The 24,710-nt window shown below is 35.0% G+C and overlaps 1 protein-coding gene across 8 annotated transcripts in view; it reads right to left on the bottom strand.

Moving 5' to 3' along the window:
- Positions 1–24,710, bottom strand: part of BTBD9 (BTB domain containing 9) — a 550,633-nt gene that overhangs the window by 420,900 nt on the left and 105,023 nt on the right. For all 8 annotated transcript variants that reach the window (XM_056818165.1, XM_056818162.1, XM_056818164.1 and 5 more), the window contains exons 3-6: positions 23,730–24,093; positions 21,538–21,802; positions 10,134–10,353; positions 8,169–8,288 (exon numbers count right to left, since the gene is read on the bottom strand). In XM_056818165.1, the coding sequence (XP_056674143.1) occupies positions 8,169–8,288; positions 10,134–10,353; positions 21,538–21,802; positions 23,730–24,093 (969 nt within the window). The remainder of the gene's footprint in view (positions 1–8,168; positions 8,289–10,133; positions 10,354–21,537; positions 21,803–23,729; positions 24,094–24,710) is intronic.

Genomic DNA, 24,710 nt, shown 5'->3' on the forward strand with positions numbered 1-24,710 from the left:
TAACCTACTATCAGAAGGCTCCTAAATCCTAAGGGTTTTTACTCCTTATAATGATCACTAAGAAAAACTCTAATGATTTTATTGACAATGAGAATTATTCAAACAACTCATTTCTTAACCAACTTCCTGTGGAAAGATGAGTATAAAACTCTTTAGTCCTCTAGTATCTTCTTCCCACAATAGACCACACCATAATGATTTTGCAGAAATTGGTATTTTACAGGTAAAGAGTCTGTAGATGAAGTAACACAAATTTGAGGGTTTTGAGGGAATGTGTCTAAAGGAGAGAAAGATAATATAGGGGGAAATTTCAGATATTTTTATAACCCCCCCAAAAAAAGTGACAAAGAGAATATCAATAACTATCAACTTACATGTCTACTTTCCAATCAATATATAATTTTTACAAGAACAATCTAATTATATATTGAGGATCTTCTTTGCCTGAAAGAAGCAAAATTCAAGATCCTGGTATATTTATTGGGTAAGGGGGAAAAAATCATTTAATTCACTTTGAAGACTCCCTTCCAACAAAGTATTTTCCATGCACATTTCAAAATTATACAAGATTCTTTTAAATATATAACAAAACCCTTTGGTTTTTATTATCAGTCAAAAACAAGGAAACATAGTCACCAGTGGGGTGAAGGAGATCCAATACAAAGCCCACATCAAAGAGATTCCCTAATATGGAAAAGCCTTTCAGGTACTCTTGTTTGCAGATAGCATTGAGTGCCAAAACCCTCTTCACTTTTCCCTCCATACCATTTCACTTGGTGACCTCATCAACTTTCATGGATTCAATTATTATCTCTAAATTAATGAACTTCTTACCTAGCCCACACATCTCTGCTTACCTCCATTCTCATGCTTCTATTGGACACCTCAAAATGGATGCTCAGTACACTTCTTAAACATGGATAATGAACTCATTATCTTATTCTCCAATTCTCCCTACCAAGCCCTCCCTCTCCTTAACTTTTTTTTTGTTGTTGCTATTATTGAGGATCTTAGTTGTTGGCTTTTTGAGAACAAGGATTATCATTTCCTTTTCTCTGTATTCCTAGAGCTTAGCATAGTACCATTTGACTGGCTCAAAATACAATAAAGCTACCAATATAGATCCATCATCACTCAAATGAGTTCAGTCTCACTAAAGTTATTGTTCAGGATCTGGTACCCTAGTGATACAGGCTCACACCCTAAATGTTACCCTGTTACTCAAGCTCACCATCTAGGCCAGTGATGGTGAACCTTTTAGAAACCAAGTACCCAAACTACAACCCTCATGCTACATGTGAGCACCCCCTTTACCCGACAGGGGAGGGAGGAAGCACTCCCACTTGGGCTGCTGGGCAGAAGTTCAAGTCATGTGAGAAATGTCCTCAGGCACGTGAAGAGAGAGGAAGGGAGCAGCCTTCTCTGGCACAATCCAGCACATGTGCCATAGGTTTGCCAACACAGATATAGGTATTATCTTCATTTCTTCATTCTGTCAGTTCCTGATTCTGTCATTTCCCCATAACCAATCTGTTGCCATGTTATTGTTTCTGGCTTTGTAATATCCCTCCTATGTACCCCCTTCTCTCCTTTGACGAGGCTACCATCCTCATGAAGGCATTTATCCCCTCACAAATACTATCCTGTAAATCTCTTTAATGTCTGGCATACTAGAAGACAGTGAGTCTTCTATTGCTGCATTCGATCTGTTGCAAAATGTTGTTCAGGTTAAAATATAAGAAAATCCAGCCTCACCCCGATATGTAGTTGAGAAATGGAGTAATATTTTAAGAGGCAAATAGCATACTGATATTATCATCAAAATAGTTTTAACCACACAGACCTTTTGAAAGAGTCTTAGGGATTCCCATGGGTCCACAGATCATACTTTGAGAATTGCTGCTATATCCAACTATCTCTGGTTTCCAAAGTTGAATCATGTTGAAATATTCTATAAAGAATCTAAGTTATTTATACAATAAATTCTTTTTTTTAAAAAAGATATAATCATTTTACAAGTTTACTTAGAAATTCTCCCTTTCTTTACTGTTCTCTAAATTCAAAAGCAAGAAGGCTAAAAATGGAATGATTTTTACACAGCTATACAAAGGCAGCATGAAAGGCCATATTTGCTATATTTTGTAGATGACATAAGCCAAGAGCTGATACTAGCATATGAGCCAAAGAGAACATCCAGCACAATTAATGCTCTACATTGGAAAATTTTTAAATAGTATAAATAGTTTAATATGTGATTTCACAAGTCACAGATTTCAGAACAATTTATATTTAAATGTGGTAGAAAAGCAATTTCATATTTTACTTGGTTCTAAAGAAAACTAATGTTATAGTTTAGTGACACCATGTGGCTTCATTCTGTGTTGCACTCTTCTAAGACTAGGTTCTTCATCTGCATGAGTATTTGCTAGAAAAAATAAAAGCATGTGGGGAGGGCGGAAGAAGTGGGGCAAGAAGATAGAAACTTACAATGCAAACTAAGCATGAACTTTTAAAAAATTATTTTAAGGAAAGAGTGATGCTATCTTTGATTCCCTAGAGCTCCAACAGTTTTCTTTGACGATGGAGTTCACACTAAATTAAAAAGTGAAGATACAGCATAATTCTATGAAAGAGCAAGAATAGAGCTTGTTGAACTGCTAAATAATTGTAGAAGTGCCCACTTATGACATAAAGCTAAAAAATTAAGCAACATACATGTTTATTCAAGGTTACTCAAAAAGGAACAATACTTTTTATAAACAATTAGCCTTCTTTGTTTCACATCTGTTCTAACTAAAGAACCATATATTATTACAATTTAGTGAAAATAACTAAAAAAATCTAAGTTAACATCTAATATCCAGAAAAAAAGGGAAATAGATGAGCAGTAAAGAAACTCAAGGAAGCATTTTCACGGCTCCTTGCTATACAAGAGCAACTCCTAAATAATCTGTATTTCTGAAGCCCACTCAGCAATGTTCCTTACTCTACTCAACCAGACCCATTTCCATAAATATAGAGATGAGGGAGGCAACATCTAGAAAAGTTAAGAGCTGCTGTATACTTGTTGCATATTCTTCTTGTGTTGAGGCAAAGTAAACCTCCTTGTATTCATGTCAAATAACTTGTGAATGCCTTATTTCATCACAACATTGAAACTGAATTAAGAGAATGTAGGCAGTACAGCAACATTTTACTACATAGAAAGTCTATATATCCAAAACAATGATGTTATTTCTCTTGAAATAAAGGGGTTTCGGGAAAGTCCTATGTTTCTATTTTCTTTTATCTCCTTTTCTAGGTATAAGAGACATAACCCAAGTAACCTATGGTAACTTCAAACATAAATTATAGTTAAGGGAATGACTTGACATTATTTATGGTCTCAATTTCCTCATTTGTAAAATGGGGAAAATAATTACATTACCTTTACTTCAGAAGGCTGTTGGGAAAAAGACACTGTAAATGACAGAGCTACACACATATTATTACTTATGGTTCTTATGTGATCATGTATGTAAGTTAAGGGAAAACTAACAAAAGGAGTTCTTTATACTCAAGTTATTTACATAAGGCCACACATTAGTAAAGTTCCGTTTTTTAAAACATATATAAATTACCTCTGCTAATCGCCCATAAATGAAGTACTATGTTAGAAATAGGCAAGCATATCATCACATTTAACATGTTCTCTAGTCTTAGAAATAATATATTGTTTCCATCTTCGTTCTTCTCTAATCCTCAGATTGACTCCCTCAGTATTTCATTAGCCCACTTCCTAACTATACCATGTCCTCAATAAAGGAGTTTTGAGTTTCTACTCCTATCTCAACTCCTGAAGAGTCAATGAAATTAGGAATTCTTATTTTCAAATACCACCTAGATGCTTATGATATTCAAGCCTACCTCTCATTCTCTTCAAGTACCTCCCTCAATGCTACTACTTTAATAGCCAGCACTGTACTGAGATACATATAGCATAAAAGAAAGATTAACTTTATTCCATTTGGCCTACAAGGTAAGAACTGGAACATAACAAGCAAGAGTTATAAAAAGTAAGATTTTACATAAAGATCTTAACAATTGCAGTTTACAATTACATGAAATGGAGGGCATATAGGTGATGCAGTGGATTTAACACCAAACCTGAAGTCAAGAAGAGCTGAATTCAAATTTGGCTTCAGACACATACTAGCTTTGTGACTCTGGCCAAACCACTTAACCCTGTTAATAGGATTTTCTTCATCTATAAAATGAGAAGAAAATGGCAAACAATTCCAGGATCTTTGCCAAGAAAACCCCAAATAAGGTCACAAAGAGTCATAAACAATATAACAACAAATATGAAATGGGTTGCCTCAAAGGACAGTAAGTTCTGAGAACTTTCTGGAGGAAAGTTTGCATTGGAATTATTTTTCCCCTGAGAAGAGGTAAATGCAATATAACAGCATATGAAGATTATACCATATATAAAAATCATCTTTTTCTGATCTCTGTAGAAATTGGAATGAGAGGAATAGAGTTTAAGCTAGAAAATGAAGAATATAGGCTGAATTTAGGCAAGTATCCTCTTTTGGCCGCTTGTTCTTAAAAACTATCATTTTCTAACAATTTTCATTGTCTAGATAGTTTGATTCCCTCCACCACTGGCAAGGAAAAACATTTATGGAGACACCTTTATTGTCTTATTAAACCCATCAGAAAGTAAAAACAATAAGGTTAAAAGAAGAAAACAAAAATACAGGCCTCTGGGCAGGGGAAGGGGGCCCGCATAAGAAATGTTCAGTATAAATTAGTGAATGAAGTAGAATCTTCTTCCCTGGAGATCTTTAAACATGGATGATATTCTTATTAGCCTGAGGTCTTACCACTTTGAGAAGGAGTGAACCACATAACTTTCACCACTCTGCATATGTAGTTTTCTTTTCATCTCGGAATGCTTGGAATAGCTTGTTTTCCAGTTTTCATTAAGCATGTACTTTCCATTTAAAAACAAATCCCAAATCACTTTCTTTTCTTAACATTCCCAAATGCCTCTTTCAAAAAAAGAACTTAAAATACTATATGAATATACAGAGTTGGTTTATGCCAACAAAAAGTTATTTAATTGCTGAGCATTTTAATGTTAAACCAATCTGAATCTCTTCCACTATATAATAAGTTCCCTGAGAATCTGAATCTTGTTTGTCAATATCTGAGTAGCCATGGAGTGCAGGACCATACTTTAAGTGTTATGGAAGATAAACAAAATTAGATCACCTGCACCCAACCTTGAAGGCATTTTTCTTCTCTTTCTCTTATCTTTTACACACTCAGGACTCCCAAGAAAACACAAGAAAAAGACTAAAGAGTAATCAGGACATAAAATTAATTATTATTAAACATTAATTAATATGGTCCATGAGTGTTAAGGAATAATAAAATGTATGAGATTTATCAAGGAAGGCTTTCTACAGAGGTAAATTCAAAAGATGGCCAGATCAAAAAAGTTTGTTGATAATTAATTAAAAAGTCAGGGTAGATATACTACTTGGATTATAGATTGATATTTAGTGATTATTTCTGAATAAGGTCAAGAGTATCAAGTAATGCAATATCAATATTTTAGCCTTAAAGTAGTTTGGCTTTGTTGTGTATTTCAACACTGATGAATCTGTGATCTCAACAGTGTAGCTACTCCCTCCATTTGCACAGATTCTAATTCATCATGCTTTTATCCTATGGAATTTTGCCTCATGTCTTTTTGCACAACCTCTAGAGTCAATATACTGGTGGTCTCTGGTTCTTTTAATAAATGTTTCAGGCTAGTATGAATCTACTCTTTTTTTCATGACTAGTTCATCTCCTTTTCCAACCCAATGAGAAAGTCACTGATAACAACATTCCAGACAGTCTATTTATGTCCACCATTTTTAGTTTTGTTAATAATAATAGTTAACATCTATAAGGCACTCTAAAGTTTACAAACTACTTGACATACACCACACCTCATTTGATCCTCAACAGAACCCTATGAGGTAAATACTATTATTATGACTATTTTACAGATAAAGAATTGAATGAAGGGGATGCTTAAGTAATTTGTCGGTCACACTGTCTGAGGCAAACACTGGTCGTTCAGATTCTATCCACTATCCTACCTAGATCCTTTATAATTAAAAACACCTTAAAATACTGTGTCAAGAACCCTTCCTTGTCTTTTAGTTGACTAACCTCGAAATTCGTCATGATTACTCCTTTTATATTAAACAACCCAAATTGAGTGCCTGCACAGGACAAAAACTAGTAATGTATTCATGAAGACTAACTAGAAGAAAAGCCACAAGGATGATAAAGAATGAGAAAAAATATATGAAAATGATAATGATGATAAGAATGGTAACAAGATAAGTGAAAAGTGTAGCTTTATTTTTCATACTGATACTTTTCTCACTAACAAAGAACTGTCCTTACCTACCAGGCACACACTTCAATCCAAGCCCTATCCTGGTCAGCTCTGCCATCCTGAAACTGGGAGGATATAATTCAATTCAATTCAACAAATATTTATTTAGTGCCTACTATGTACCCAAAGTTAATACAAACACAAATCTATCCATCAGTATCATACAGTTTGGTTATTATGCTTGTCTTTTTTTTAATCCACTCAAAGTATAATAACTCTAGTCAATGTGAACTAAATCTTATTCTGTTTTAATTCCCCTTTGTCACTTATAAAGCATCCCTAAGCAATGCTAATGTACATAATCTTCACTCAATTTCTAGTCTTTCAGTTTAATCCATTCAAAATTCCTTTGATAAAAGAATAACTGCCAGACCAAAGACACTCTATTAGTCCCTCTTTAGGAAAATAAAATTGATTTTCTTCATTTTCACACAAGGATCCTTCTCTAACAGCACTACGCCTAGTTATATTAATAATAAAAGACATGTAGAAAGAAACTTTTAATATATCAGATGCTGAAAGGTAAAAAAGTAGTCCTTGATGAAAGTTCCAAGGTAGGGTCTATTCTTACAAAACAGAGGATAAGCCAAAGCAAACAAGGATCATGTTATATCTAAGCAACCAATATTCTAGGTCTCCCATGCAGAAATGAGCTTACAATGGTTGAGAAAGCTTTCAGGAGACATATCAGGGAAGAGACTACTATAGTAGGTTGGCATTCTGTACCTCCTCTGGTCTTGCTTTTTTCCCCACTCAGCCTATCCTTCATCCTCTATTTCCTCTGACTTCAGGAAAATAAGAAAATTGGAGATGATTCTGCCCAGTGCCCTCCTGGGAGCTCTTCTACTGATAGCAGCAAGAGAAAATAGGGCCAGAAGCAAGGGGAATATTCATCTACATTCATAATATCTGTTTTACAATAGGAAAATGTAAGTGAGTGAAATAAGTTGAAATATTTCCAACTCTTAGAAACAAATGATATGTAGATTGGGACCCAAATCTTTTACTGCTGAAAAAAAATAAATTTTTTTCCCTCTTAGGCTATGCCACCTCTTTTACCCATAATCTTACTGGCTTATATAGGTTCTGCAGTATTATAAGAGTTTGAGGAAATGAATTCTACCTAAAGAAACATAAAAGCACAGAATGAAAATTAAGGCAGCATTTTCCTTTTCTATCTTGGAAATTCGTGTGAAGCCCTTCTCTGTACATATAAGTTTACTATGATTTTCAAATAAATGATTATATATTAATATATACTATAATATTATAGTATAATAATAATATAGTATAGTATATATAAGTATAGTATAATAATAATATAATATAAAATATATTAATATATACCTTTGATCTAAGTATATGGATATGGCATGGCATTTAGACAATTTTTTTACATTACTTAGATACTCTTATCAATTACTTACCATTTAATGTGAATATAAGGAGTTCTGAATATTCCTATATTATATCCCAAACCTATATAGTCCCACCTCTATGTTCATAATTTTCTACTTTTTCCAAAGTTTTCCCACTTAGAATATTTGATAGTTTATTACATTAAAGAGTTTCCTTTTTATCATGAGAAGGAAAAATGAAATCTGCCTCTCACAACTAAGAGTGATTAGAAAGTCAATGTTTATACATGTGTTTTAAGTTTAATTGGACCAAATATTAATACATGTGAAAATTTCAATTGCACAGTTAATCTATGGAAACTAACCTGCAAACTCGGGCAGGAAAATACAGCTTTTGCCAAGAACGACAGAGGTATTTTGAGTGATCAATTACTCTGATCCAATCTAGTTCATCCATGGACACTTCAATGTAGTAGGAATAAGACCTTTGGAATGGAGGGGGAAAAGTATAAAGAAATCACAAAATAAATATCAAAGAAAACAATTTATTCACTAACTACATTCTTTTACATGTCACTAAATGCTCATTTCATCAAGTTATTTGCTTCTTTTGGAAACAGGATTTGTTTTCCTTCATACATTCAAATTCTAAGTTCTAAATTAACAGATTATCAATCATGAAAAAGGAAGGGTACAAGATAGAGAAGGGGGTGTCTTTTTCTTCTACTTTTCCATGGTTCTGCTAGCTATGCTCACCCTCTCAGGAGCAGAGCCATTGCAGAATGGTTCCTCAACAAGATTTTAGATTTTGTTTTTTTGGTTTTTTTCTATCTCTTCCCACTATAACAGATCCCTACCACCCTACATAACCAGCCAAGAGACAAGTAACTAACACTGCTGAAGATAACACAAGTGCATTTTGAGGACAACCTGAAATTTGTGGTCTAATAATCCTTAGTAATGTTTAACAGATCATTTCCAAGTAAGCTTTCTGGGACTCTATTGCTCACCTATAACACAAAGAACTAATTTGTACTGCCCTCTCCCCCAAGATAAATTTAAATTCAAGGGGGTATTATTTCTACTGAAGCATCAACATGGTTGATATCAAAAAGATTTAACAGCCTGTAAATGTCAGCTTGTAGACAAAAGTCAGGACTAGGAAGGTCAACTTATTTTGTGACACACAATTCTCTCATTTTCTGTTGTCCCTTCACTCCCATTCATTTTATTTCACAACTACAAACTGGTTATAACCTTTTCTTGAACCTCTCTAGGATATCAGTAATAAAGGCTGTAATTCTACAACATGTGCTAAGAGTTTTTTTGCTTTGGATCATGAATGTTTCGCTTTTGGTCAGAACTACATCAGCTCCTGTTACAAGGGTAGTAGATGACCATATAACAAAGGTAAGCCCCCTATGAATGAAAAGAGCTTTGTACAAAATAAAATATTTTATAAATGTTTTGACAGGCACAAGAACTACAAAGATAATAAAATAAACTCCTTAATCCTCAAGGTTCCTACCCTTTATAATAGTTTATGTTCACTCAGAAATGGACTACAAGTCCCATTTAACCAATTAAAATCAAATTAAATTAAACAGGGAAAGGAACTAGGAAATATTTATATGATAAGAAAAAAATGAGGTGGAGACAAATTGAGGACCTCACACATATAAACACCAAGAAGCCAGTTTATCCCTAATTTTCAATAAGCCTCCCTCCTGGAATGTAACAGCAAGCCACTGCAAACACATGCAAACACCACATACCCAAAGCCAAGAAGGAATGGGAATGATGTGACATGAAAACGTTGATGCCACAGCAAGCAGTGCTGATAGAAAATGTCCCTTGGTGCTTCCTAAAACTTTAAGTGTGACCTCTGGTACTATAGACTTCCTGAACTCTTGAAATCCAGGCTATTCTTGGAGGGTTTGGAGTAAGATGTTTTTGCTTATGGAAGGGGAGCACTGGGTCACTGGACTGAAGTCTAGTCTTTTAAATCAGTGCTTAGGTGGATGGACTCTCTGACTCACTTCCATGTTTGTCTACCATACATTTGTTGTCTGTTTCAAAAAGTGGTAGATGTCATATTCTGTGAGACAGAATATAAATAAGAGTCTTAAATAATCAGAATGAACTGTTAAGTGAACTATGCCTTCCAATTGAATTTCAACAGAAATGTTAATGATATGAAATTTTAAAATTCTAAAAAGATATATAAAATCTAAACATAACAAAGCATAATTTTAAACCATCAACAGGTTAAGTCATTTCAATCAAAATAAAATGTCAATTCCTCTTTGAATCACACTATTATTACTTACCGGCTATCACGATCCCACAGGAGTATGCGTATATGATTGATAATCGATGGCTGACCTAATTTAATCTCAATGCCAGACCGACAGTCATCATCAATTGGATGCCTAGAAAATCCATGATCCAAATCATAATTTTGTGTATCACCATCAAGTAAGGCAGATTTCAGCTCCCCTTTCACTACCTGGGCTCCATGCTTCATAGTTGCAATGTTCTCTTCTGGTACTACAGTTAGAAATAAAAAAGGCAGCATTAATAGTCAATTAATATATGATTCTCACAACAAGAAACATAAACTAAAAGCAATTGTGAAGGTAGGATTAACTCTCCCTTTGTCTATTTTTAGCTAATCAAATCAATAATTTAAAGTACTCCTACTTACCATTAAGTATGAGAGTTCACAAGTCACTTACTAGAGACTAGAGTAAGTGACAACTCCAAAGGCCATTATGCCCCACCCCATTTTATCTTGGTTTTTTGGTCTTAGACTACTTTGCTGTATAATGAAGTCTATGTTCCACCCTTTCTCAAAATCATTCTAAATTAATTAAATAAAATGCATAGGATTACAAAAGAAACCAACTATACTGAAATTCAGTTAGGAAAATCTTTTTAAAAAGAAAAAACTTCATGGATCCCAGGTCAAGAACTCTAGCCCTACAATAATCTTCATACCACTGCAGAAAGTTTCTCGTTCTTTACTCATAGATCTAGTCATGACACTCTATTCAAAATATTCAGGAGTTTGTTACTATTGATTAAGTATATTTCAAACATGTTTACTGGACATTCAAGGACCTCCACAATTTATTGCCAATCTACTTTTCCAATCTTATATCATATTACTCATTTCTATGCACACTACTTCAAACATCAACTGAACCACTCTCTGACCCTTCTGACTCTGCTTTTGGTTTTACTGGTACTTAAATACTGACATTTTCTCCATCTAACTCCTCTACTGACTACTTAACTCCTACTTTCCTTTAAAAACCATAAAAAATGTGTCATCATCTATGAAATCTTCTCTAGTCCTACTCAGATGTCACATTGCATTGTTTTTGTAACTATTTGTTTTATAATGAATCTAAAGGTTATGAAGTCAAATATAGGGGGATGGAGTCAAGATGGTGGCTTAGAAAGAACAAAACATTCCTCTTTGAAAACCCTCCCATTTGAATAAAAAACAAAAAACTTCAAGGGGGATAGAAAACCAAATCCAACAACAAGACAGAGCAACAAAATCTTCCTGCTCAATTTAACTTAAAAGGTACATAGTGAAGGTTGAATTCTCCAGTTTAAGGAAAAGAAAGAAGGAAGGTCCTAATGGCCCACCCCCATCTCCTATGCTGAGACTCCAGGGCAGGCAGTAGGATCTCAGGATGAGGGCTCCAACCAGGATGGAGTGCCTTGCTACAACAACTACACAAAGCTCAAGGGCTCTGATCACAGCTAGTAAGGAGGCAGCTAAAGGAGAGAAGCAGAGAAGAGGGCAAGCTGCTCCCAGCCTATAACCACCAGACCTCCATCTTGGGCTTCTGCCTCTATAAGTTTTGGCTTCAGGGCACATTCAGCTCTGCAGATCAGCTCAATTGGCTTAATCTAGTTTATCAACAGTACAGAGAAGAAGCCAGGGGTCCCTAAACTACAGCAGGTGGGCCACATGCAGCCCCCATCGCACTTCCAGAAGGGGCAACTCTTTCAGTGGTCAGTGAGAGGAGCACTGTATGTGGCAGCACTCATGTACAGTACTACTTCCAGTGACATAATCCTTTGCATGGCCCCTTGTTCTGAGAGTAACTGAATGAGAGTGAGGCGCTGTGCAAAGGATCATGTGGTTGCACAATGGAAGACATAAGCATGGTAAGCTACGATCTGGGGGAGGGAATTCTGCACTGTATATAATGCTCCCCAGTATAGTGGGGGCGGTGATGGGCCTGTGACAGGCCCATCACAGCCAGTGCTCAAGCCTCCACTATCCCAGACAGTGGTATACACATTTGTTCATAGTTTGTTTTTATAGTCTGGCCCTCCAATGGTCTGAGGGACAGTGAACAGGCCTCCTGTGTAAAAAGTTTGGGGCCCCCAGCTCTAGTGGACAAAAAAGGTCAAACTTACAGGGCCAGAAAACAACCAGAAGAGCAAGTGTACAAAATAAACACAAAGCCAAACTCAACAACAACACAGAGCCACATGTCTCTCCTACTCAAGTCAAGTTGATAGTTATGCAGATAAAGTCAAATCCAACACCCCTCCCCACCTATCTTGCTGACACCCTTGGTAAGTAATCAGCTGACTAAGATCCCAGGGCGAAGGCTGCAACCCAAAAGAGTACCTTGGTACCACTATGGGAAATTCAGGGCTCTGACCAGGCAGCTAGTAGGGAGGTAGCTGGCAAAAAGGAAGAGAGGAGAGTGTAACTACCTTCAACCTCCCACACCTTCACTTTCACCTTCAGCCTCTACTGGCAGCTGGGGATGATCTGGCCTCAGGGCACATTAATACAAAAGATCAGCTCCATCAGCCTAATCCAGTTAATCAGCAGGGCAGAGAAGAAGCCCTTTCAGGGCAGAAAAGTTAAAAACTCACAGATCCAGCAAATAAACAGAGGAGCAAAAAAATATAGCCAATAAAGAGGGGAAGAGAAGGAAAAAAAATCTGAGTAAACAACAAAATAAGAAAAAAAAGAAATTATAATCAATAGTTTCTATTCAGGTAATGAACAAAGATAAATTAGAACAGAGGAGGACCAAGAAATACCAAGCAAAATCTCAAGAACTCCAGCAAATTGGACTCAGGTTCTGGAAGAACTCAAAACACAATTAAAAAAACAATTAAGAAAGGTTGAAGAAAAATTGGGAAAAAAAAACTTAAAAAGCAAAATAGGTCAACTGGAAACAGAGGTACATGAACTAAAACAAGAAAATAGTGACCAGCTTGAAAACAAGGCAAAAAAAGTAAAAGATAAAAACAATGAAAAATAAACAAATTTTTTAAAAAATGAAAAAATTGAGGAAAATATGAAACATCTCATTGATAAAACAACAGACCACCTGGGAAATATTCAGGAGATACAATTTAAGAATTATTGGACTACCAAAAAATTATGGCCAAAGAAAAAATCTGGGCATCATTCTACAGGATACTACCCAAGAAAACTGCCCAGAAATTTTTGAATAAGAGGGTAAAATAGAGATTGAAAGAATCCATAGATCACCTCCTGCATTAAATTCCAAATTGACAAGACCCAGGAACGTTATTGACAAGTTGGAAACTTCCAAAAAAAGCTCCTAAAAAGAAACAATTCAGATATCACAGAGCCACAGTCAGGATTAAATAGGACGTGGCTCCATCCACACTGAAGGACCAGAAAGCATGGAATATGATATTCTGGAAAGCAAGGGAACTGGGTCTACAACCAAGAATCAATTACCAAGCAAAACTGACTATATTGTTGCAAGGGAAAGTATAGTCATTTAATAAAATAGAAGATTTCCAAGAATTCCTGAAGAAAAGATCAGACAAACAGAGAACCTGATGCCCAAATACAGAATACAAGAAAACCACCAAAAAGTAATTAAGAAATTAAAAAAAAAAAACATTTAAGGGACCCAATAAGTTCAAATCATTTGTGTTCCTATATGAAAAGTTGATATTGGTAACTCTTAAAAATTGTTATTATCAGGGGCAGCTGGGTGGCTCAGTGGATTGAGAGGCAGGCCCAGAGATGGGAGGGTCTGGGTTCAAATCTGACCTCAGACATTCCCTAGCTGTGTGACCCTGGGCAAGTCACTTAGACCCCATTGCCTAGCCTTTACCACTCTTCTGCCTTAGAACCAATACCCAGTATTGATTCTAATATGGAAGGTAAGGGCTTATAAAAATAAATAAATAAAAATAATTATTATCATTGGGGTAGCTAGAAGAAGTATACTTAGAGGGTACAGTGGTAAACTGTATAGGACGATATATAAAAAAATTAATAACTAGAGGTAAAGAGGAGGACAATACTAAGAGAAATAGGAAGAGACAAAATGAGGTAAATATATATTATCATAAAGAAGCACAAGGGAGAGTAGGGGAGACGACTAATATAATGTAAGGGAGGAAGAGATTGACGACAACTAATATTTAAATCTTACATTCATTGGAATTGGCTCAGAGAGGGGAAAAGAGTCAAATCCACTGGGGGGCAGAGAATTGTATCATGCCCTATAGAGAAGTAGAAGGGTAATAAACAGGTTGGTGGGGCAGGGAGCAATACAAGGGAGGGAGAGGTTGGGGAGTAATTTAAAAGGCACGATAGTAAGAGGGGAATAATAAGAAGGGAAGGGGTGGGAAGGGGAGTAACATTAGGGAGGGGAAAGGGAGGAGATTGATTAAAAGCTAAAAGTTGGCGAGGAGGGTAAGAGGGATAATAGAAAAGGTAGAATCAAAGGAGGAAGTCAAAATGGAAGGGAATATACAGACAGTAATCATAACTGTGAATATAAAATGGATGAAATCACCCATAAAAAGGAAGCAGAGATACATTAGGTCACAGAAACATGGCACACAAATGCAGAAAAGCAGAAATAATGAATGCAGCCTTCTCAGATCACAAGGCAATACAAATAATGATTAGTAATGGTACATGGAAAACCAAATCTAAAACCAATTGGAAATTAAACAATATGATACTCCAAAACCGTTTAGTTAAAGAAGAAATCATAGAAACAATTAATAATTTCATCGAGGAAAATGACAATGGCGAAACATCCTTTCAAACCTTTTGGGATGCAGCCAAAGTGGTAATCAGAGGTAAATTCATATCCCTGAATGCTTATATTAACAAACAAGGGAGAGCAGAGATCAATCAATTGGAAATGCAAATGAAAAAACTCGAAAGCGATCAAATTAAAACCCCCCCAGCAGAAAACCAAACTAGAAATCCTAAAAATTAAGGGAGAAATTAATAAAATCGAAAGTGATAGAACTACTGATTTAATAAATAAGACAAGAAGCTGGTACTTTGAAAAAACAAACAAAATAGACAAAGTATTGGTCAATCTAATTAAAAAAAGGAAGGAAGAAAAGCAAATTAACAGCATTAAAGATGAAAAGGGGGACAGCACCTCCGATGAAGATGAAATTAAGGCAATCATTAGAAATTACTTTGCCCAATTATATGGCAACAAATATATGGCAACAAATACACCAATTTAGGAGAAATGGATGAATATTTACAAAAATACAAACTGCCTAGACTAACAGAAGAGGAAATAGAATTCTTAAATAATCCCATATCAGAAATTGAAATCCAACAAGCCATCAAAGAACTTCCTAAGAAAAAGTCCCCAGGGCCTGATGGATTCACCTGTGAATTCTATCAAACATTCAGAGAACAGTTAATCCCAATACTATACAAACTATTTGACATAATAAGCAAAGAGGGAGTTCTACCAAACTCCTTTTACGACACAAACATGGTACTGATTCCAAAACCAGGCAGGTCAAAAACAGAGAAAGAAAACTATAGGCCAATCTCCCTAATGAATATAGATGCAAAAATCTTAAATAGGATACTAGCAAAAAGACTCCAGCAAGTGATCAGAAGGATCATTCACCATGATCAAGTAGGATTCATACCAGGATGCAGGGCTGGTTCAACATTAGGAAAACCATCCACATAATTGACCACATCAACAAGCAAACCAGCAAGAACCACATGATTATCTCAATAGATACAGAAAAAGCCTTTGATAAAATACAACACCCATTCCTATTAAAAACACTAGAAAGCATAGGAATAGAAGGGTCATTCCTAAAAATAATAAACAGTATATATCTAAAACCAACAGCTAATATCATCTGCAATGGGGATAAACTAGATGCATTCCCAATAAGATCAGGAGTGAAACAAGGATGCCCATTATCACCTCTACTATTTGACATTGTACTAGAAACACTAGCAGTAGCAATTAGAGAAGATAAAGGAATTGAAGGCATCAAAATAGGCAAGGAGGAGGCCAAGTTATCACTCTTTGCGTATGACATGATGGTCTACTTAAAGAATCCTAGAGATTCAACCAAAAAGCTAATTGAAATAATCAACAACTTTAGCAAAGTTGCAGGATACAAAATAAACCCACATAAATCATCAGCTTTTCTATATATCTCCAACACAGCTCAGCAGCAAGAACTAGAAAGAGAAATCCCATTAAAAATCACCTTAGACAAAATAAAATACCTAGGAATCTATCTCCCAAGACAAACACAGGAACTATATGAACACAACTACAAAACACTCGCCACACAACTAAAACTAGACTTGAACAATTGGAAGAACATTAACTGCTCATGGATAGGACGAGCCAATATAATAAAAATGACCATCCTACCCAAACTCATCTATCTATTTAGTGCCATACCCATTGAACTACCAAAATACTTCTTCACTGATTTAGAAAAAACCATAACAAAGTTCATTTGGAAGAACAAAAGATCAAGGATATCCAGGGAAATAATGAAAAAAAACCACATATGATGGGGGCCTTGCAGTCCCTGACCTTAAACTATATTACAAAGCAGCAGTCATCAAAACAATTTGGTACTGGCTAAGAGACAGAAAGGAGGATCAGTGGAATAGACTGGGGGAAAGCGACCTCAGCAAGACAGTATACGATAAACCCAAAGATCCCAGCTTTTGGGACAAAAATCCACTATTCGACAAAAACTGCTGGGAAAATTGGAAGACAGTGTGGGAGAGACTAGGAATAGATCAACACCTCACACCCTACACCAAGATAAATTCAAAATGGGTGAGTGACTTAAACATAAAGAAGGAAACCATAAGTAAATTGGGTAAACACAGAATAGTATACATGTCAGACCTTTGGGAGGGGAAAGGCTTTAAAACCAAGCAAGACATAGAAAGAATCACAAAATGTAAAATAAATAATTTTGACTACATCAAACTAAAAAGCTTTTGTACAAACAAAACCAATGTAACTAAAATCAGAAGGGAAACAACAAACTGGGAAAAAATCTTCATAGAAACCTCTGGCAAAGGTTTAATTACTCATATTTATAAAGAGCTAAATCAATTGTACAAAAAATCAAGCCATTCTCCAATTGATAAATGGGCAAGGGACATGGATAGGTAGTTCTCAGATAAAGAAATCAAAACTATTAACAAGCACATGAAGAAGTGTTCTAAATCTCTTATAATCAGAGAGATGCAAATTAAAACAACTCTGAGGTATCACCTCACACCTAGCAGATTGGCTAACATAACAGCAAAGGAAAGTAATGAATGCTGGAGGGGATGTGGCAAAGTAGGGACATTAATTCATTGCTGGTGGAGTTGTGAACTGATCCAACCATTCTGGAGGGCAATTTGGAACTATGCCCAAAGGGCGACAAAAGAATATCTACCCTTTGATCCAGCCATAGCACTGCTGGGTCTGTACCCCAAAGAGATAATGGACAAAAAGACTTGTACAAAAATATTCATAGCTGCGCTCTTTGTGGTGGCCAAAAACTGGAAAACGAGGGGATGCCCATCAATTGGGGAATGGCTGAGCAAATTGTGGTATATGTTGGTGATGGAATACTATTGTGCTAAAAGGAATAATAAAGTGGAGGAGTTCCATGGAGACTGGAACAACCTCCAGGAAGTGATGCAGAGCGAGAGGAGCAGAACCAGGAGAACATTGTACACAGAGACTAATACACTGTGGTATAATCGAACGTAATGGACTTCTCCATTAATGGTGGTGTAATGTCCCTGAACAATCTGCAGGGATCCAGGAGAAAAAAACACTATTCATAAGCAAAGGATAAACTATGGGAGTGGAAACACCGAGGAAAAGCAACTGCCAGAATACAGTGGTTGAGGGGACATGACAGAGGAGAGACTCTAAATGAACACTCTAATGCAAATATTATCAACAAAGCAATGGGTTCAAATCAAGAAAACATGTAATGCCCAGTGGATTTATGCGTCGGCTATGGGGGGGTGGGGGGGAGGAAAACAAAAATGATCTATGTCTTTAACGAATAATGCTTGGAAATGATCAAATAAAATATATTTTAAAAAAAAAAGGAAGCAGAGAGCAGAATGGATTAAAAACCAAAATCCTACCATATGTTGTTTACAAGAAACACATGTGAAGCACATAGACATACCCAGGGTAAAGATAAGAGAGTGGAGCAGAATTTATGGGGCTGCAACTGAGATAAAGAAGCAGGAGTAGCAAATATGATCTCAGATAAAGCTAATGCAAAAATAGATCTGATTAAAAGAGTCAAGGAAAGTAATTACATCTTAATGAAAAGAAGTATAAATAATGAAGAAATATCAAGTACTCAATATATAGGCACCAAATGGTACAGCATTCAGATTTCTAAAGGAGAAATTAAAAGGAGCTTAAGGAGGAAATAGATAGTGAAATCATACTAGTGGGGGACCTCAACCTTCCCCTATCAGAACTAGATAAATTGAACTGAAAAATAAATAAGGAAGAAGTAAGGCAAGTGAATGAAATGTTAGAAAAATTAGAGCTAATAGATATCTGGAGAAATATAAAAAGGGATAAAAAAGAATATACCTTCTTTTCAGCAGTACATGGCACATATACAAAAATTGACCATGTACTGGGGCATAAAAACATTGCAAACAAATGAAGGAAAGCAGAAATGCAATGTTTCAGATCATAATGCAATAAAAATCATAATCAATAAGGGCTTATGGAAAGACAAATTTAAAATTAATTAGAAACTAAATAATCTAATTTTTCAAAACTGGTGAGTCAAAGAACAAATCAAAGGAACAATTACTAATTTCATTAAATAGAATGACAATGAGGAAACATATCAAAATCTATAGGATGCAGCCAAAGTAGTACTCAGGGGAAAATTTATATCCCTGAATGCATATATCAACAAATCAGAGAGGGAAGAGGTCAATGAATTGGGCATGTAACTTAAAAAACTAGAAAGAGAACAAAATTAAAAATCCCCAGATAAAAACTAAATTGGAAATCCTAAAAATTAAAGGAGAAATTAATAAAATTGAAAGTAAAAGAACTATTGAACTAATAAATAAGAGTAGGAGCTGGTACTTTGAAAAAACAAATAAAATAGATAAAGTACAGGTTAATATAATCAAAAAAGAAAGAAGAAAATCAAATTAACAGTATCAAAGATGAAAAGGGCAATGTCACCTCTAATGAACAGGAAATTAAGGTAAGAGCTATTTTGCCCAATTATATGGCAATAAATATGACTACCTAGGTGAACCGGGTGAATATTTACCAAAATATAAACTGCCTAGATTAACAAAAGATGAAATAGAATACTTAATCCCTTCTCAAAAAAAGCAATTGAACAAGTCACCAAGGAACTTCCTAAGAAAAAATCCCCAGGGCCAGATGGATTCACAAGTGAATTCCATCAAACATTTAAAGAACAAATAATCCCAATACTATACAAACTATTTGACAAAATAAGCAAAAGTGGAGTTTTACCAAACTCCTTTTATAACACAAATATGGTACTGATTCCAAAGCCAGTCAGACCAAAAACAGAGAAAAAAAATGATAGACCAATTCTCCTTAATGAACACAGATGCAAAAATCTTAAATAAAATGCTAGCAAAAAGACTACAGGAAGCTATCATGAGGATTGTTCATTAAGAACAGGTGGGATTTATACCAAGAATGCAAAAATGGTTTAATATTAGGAGAATGATCCATATAATTGACCATATCAACAGAAATCATATGATTATCTCAATAGATGCAGAAAAAGCCTTTGCCAAAATATAATATTCATTCCTATTGAAAACACTAGAAAGTATAGGAGTAGATGGGCTTTTCCTAAAAATAATAAACAGTATATATTTAAAACCATCAGCAAGCATCATCTGCAATAGGGATAAGTTAGAAAGCTTCCAAGATAAGGAGTGAAGCAAGGATGCCCATTATCACCTCTATTATGTATCATTGTACTAGAAATTCTAGCAGTAGCAATTAGGGAAGAAAAAGACATTGAACGTATTGAAGTAGACAATGAGGAAACTAAACTATTACTCTTTGCAGATTATATGATGGTCTACTTAAAGAATCCTAGAGAATCAATTAAAAAGCTAGTGGAAATAATCACCAACTTTAGCAAAGTTGCAGGATACAAAATAAATCCATATAAATCATTAGCCTTTCTATACATTTCCAACACAACTCAACAGCAAGAGTTAGAAAGAGAAATTCCTTTTAAAATTACTCTAGACGATATAAAATATTTAGGAATCTATTTGTCAAGACAAACACAGGAATTCTATGAACACAAAAACAAAACACTTTCCACACAATTCAAACTAGATCTAAATAATTGGAAAAATATGAATTGCTCATGGGTAGGATGAACTAATATTATAAAAATGACAATCCTACCCAAATTAATTTACTTATTCAGTGCCATACCTATCAAACTACCAAGAAACTTATAGAATTAGAAAAAAATTTAACAAAGTTCATCTGGAAGAACTAAAGATCAAGGATATCCAGGGAAATAATGGGGAAAAAATGTGAAGGAAGGTGGCCTTGCAGTACCAGATCTCAAACTATACTTTAAAGCGTGGTCATCAAAACAATATGGTATTGGCTAAGAGACAGAAAGGAGGATTGGTGGAATAGACTTGGGGTAAGTGACCTCAGCAAGACAGCAAGATAAGACCAAAGATCCCAGATTTTGGGACAAAAATCCACTCTTTGACAAAAACTGCTGGGAAAATTGGAAGACAATATGGGAGAGATTGGGTTTGTATCAACATCTCACACCCTACACCAAGATAAACTCAGAATGGGTGAATGACTTGAATATAAAGGAAACTAGCATAGTGTCTACGACATAGTAAATGCTTAATAAATGCTTGTTGGCTGATTAATTATACTTTTACTGAGTGTTCTACCCCTTGGCCTACTCCTCCTCTGTCACCTCTTCTTGCTCTTTTACTCTCTTAGTACTGTACAGTACCCTTGATTTTCCACTTCTCTCTTTCTCTAAAGACTCTTGGATAATGTATTTAACACTGTAATAGCTTCAGCTATCACTTCTGTACCCAAGACTCCCTAATCTGTATTTCTAGCCCTGACCTCTCACTTATGCTTACATTAAGTATTCCTCTTGCCTATTAGGAATTTCTACTTGGATCCAATGCCTTCTAAGTGACTGAAAAGGGTATCACAAGGTATGAGAAGTAAAGTTCCTATTAGAGTTAACTATACACACATAGCTGTAAAACCTATAAACACTATATCTATGAAGCTAGAGCAGCTAAATGGTCTGTGAAAGGTAACAAAATCTTTGTGAGCAAGGTTTTCAAAAAAGCCCCCCTTCTACATACATTTAGGAGAAACAGGTACTCACTAAGCATGCCCCGATAATTGAGATCCATGTCCCGACTCTCTGAGCGCACTTTAATTGCATCCAAGATGGCATCAGGAGACAACAATGTAGATGGTCTGACAACATTCAGGAGCTCAGTGAGGCTCATCAGGGGCAAACGAACTGCCTGCATGATTTCAGCATGATCTTCTTTAGGATTGTGTTTACACCAATTCAATAAGGCTTGAAAAATATCCTTTTCAGGAGCTGCAAATGAATCTCTTAATACGATATTGAGAAGTGCTGCCTAAGAGGAAAAGGATAAAAAGGAAAATTCTAGTTAAAAATAGAGCCTAGCAAAGCAGATCAGGAAGGATTATATGATTTGGGGTATTAACTGGTCTTTTGAACTCTTCTCCTCTTTCCAGCTTAGCTCTCCATTACCCCAAACTTCTTAACTTTCTCAACCTGTAAGTTATTACTTACCATTATCACTTGTACTACCTATCTTTTCCATTTATTTTAACTCTCTACCCTTAATTCCATCTCCTCTTTAACTTGTATAATTAAAAACAATGAAAATAGTAAAACATTCCAAATTTGCTTTAAATATATATATAAAGCTAATTTTTTTTAAAACCACTATACCCAAGTAAGTGTTATTTGCTTTATGTGGCAATCTCCATTTGAGGATGTTTCCAAATATTTATAAATAGAACATTAATCACAATTGTGATTAATCTTTTTATATAAAACCTTGTTATACCAGGTTCTGAAAAAATCTGAGAAAATATAATAATAATAACAGCTAGCATTTATATAGCACTTTAGATTTTAGCCCTAAAAGTATAGGGTAAACTGAATTTATTTAACCTGGGAAGAAGGGGAGTCAGAGTTGACTATGACATTAGATAGATAAATAAATGTATATACGTGTATACATATGTGTATAAAGCTGCTGATATATCTCTATATTTCATAAATATATAGGTGTAGAAAGATCAATGGCTTTACTTGTCCTAGAGCCAAGAAAGAAAAGGAATTCCAAAAGGAAATAATTTTAGTTGGTTAAAGGGGAGATTTTTCCTAACTCTTAAAAATTATAAACTATCAAGAAGTTTTGAAGTCTCATTCTCTGAAGTTCTTTGTTTTTTAAGAGTCAGATTAAATTTCTGTCTCAGACGACTTGTATATGGTCTGGGGTAATGCACAATGTACTGCATATGAATGAAGTAACTGCTTTATTAAAGTCTATTCCATTTTAAGGAATTTCATTTTAAAATATCCATATGTTTAAGCGTCCCCATAAAGTACCACAAAGTGTATATTACATTCTGTTTTGTCAACTAAGAGTACTAACAAAACACTTGGAACATCATCTTTTGTTTATTTAGACCATGAGATAATGTACCCTTTTTCATTCTCTATTTTCTCAATTCTAGTACCTGCACCTTGCTCCTTTGTAAAAACAAGGGAAATGAGGAAGAAGTCAAAATATAGTAAATATGTGTCAGAAAATAAAAAACTAGAATCCAAGCAGACTGACTTTAAGGCCCCTCTTTATCCACTAATTAATGCTGCTCTCTTTTTGAAAAACTGTTACTGAATGGAAGTTTCACCATTGGTACTTTCAAGTTTTTTTTCTCTATGTTATACAAAGAGACAAGAGCAGCAAGAATTGACAAGCCTTCTTTATAATGGGAGCAAGACTTAAATCTCCAGTCTAGAGATCTAAAACAGAAGTTTTGTATTAGGGGTAACCTCACAGAATCATAGGATCATGAACTTAAAGTTATCAAATGTGTTGTTAGAGAAGAGCTAGTAAAAATCTCCAACTTTAAAAATGAGAAGATAGACGCTCAGATGTTTCCAAAATCACCCAACAAATAAATGGCAAAGCCTCAAATCCAAGTCTTCTGATTACAACACTAGTGTTCTTTCCATTGCACTATGCTACCTCTCACTTAAATACTATTTAGTGCTCTTTGATTATTTAATTTTCAATTCAACAAAAATATTTATTCTTCTGAGGAATTATTACTATCTATTTGTGTGACTAAATACTGAGTTCAAATAAATTGCTGCAAAGACTGACAGAAAACAAAGGAGAGGGGCATTAAAAAGGCAAAGAATTTACAATGATTTTGTTCTGGGGGTCTACTATAATAATTACATCTTGCAATTACATGCAAAACAATGCACAACAATGGAAGTGTTTATATACAAAAACACACCTTAGAAAGAGAAAGGAAACCTTCACTGGAAAGTACCTCCTGAGCATTTCTGTCCATAAACATACAACACATACAAGTGAGCTTTGGAAGCAAGTAGAGACTAGCAACATCAAAAGTCATGCAGACGTTCTGAATGTTAAGTATGGTGCAGAGATAGTCAGAGGTTGAATCCTCCAGTTCAGGGAATCCATATTTATGAGCCAGGCTTAGGAAGTCCAGCAGCACCTCCTCCTTTTCATCTGTCAATGTTGCACGTCCTGTGTAGATGTATTTAAGTAACATGGTAAATGCCTCTGCAGTGGTATCTTGGAGAGGAATTTCTGCTTCAGGCTGAGACTCTCGCATTCCACCATATAATAATGCTCTGCATATATAGAGAACAAATACATAAGAGAATTACACCCTACTTGAATGTGCTACAGAATATTCAAATGCTGGCATTCCACAAATACAAATGACAGAGACATTCCGAAGAAAATTTTGAACAATAAAATATATTAAAATAAAAGAAGGTATGTAACACAAGATGACAACTATTCTGAATTGCTTTGCTACTAAAGACAATTAGAATTTCAGGTTATTCTGACAGTTTAACGCAAATATTATTTGCTGAAAATTTTCATCAGAGAAAAAGTTAAACCATCTAAAGGTTGATAAGGCATCTAAAAATTGAAACCTTAAGCAACTGTTTGTCCCTTTAAAAATGTACAATTAGAACACCAGAGAGGGCCAAAGAGTTTGTATTTCCACAGACTGAAATCATTAGAATAAAATGTTATTAATTTACATATGATCAAAAGATAAGAAACAGTTAGTTTATGCAAAGAAAAATATTACAACAAAGTACTGTCCCAGTTTATTTTTCCTGTTTTTGAATTAAAAATTTTAAATTTAATTAATTTAGATTATTTTTCCATGGTTATATGATTCATGTTCTTTCCCTCTCTTCCTCCCCCCTCCCTCAGTAGTTGACACAGAACT

This window comes from Monodelphis domestica, chromosome 2, assembly GCF_027887165.1.
Source record: "Monodelphis domestica isolate mMonDom1 chromosome 2, mMonDom1.pri, whole genome shotgun sequence".
In the NCBI taxonomy this organism is placed as follows: domain Eukaryota; kingdom Metazoa; phylum Chordata; class Mammalia; order Didelphimorphia; family Didelphidae; genus Monodelphis; species Monodelphis domestica.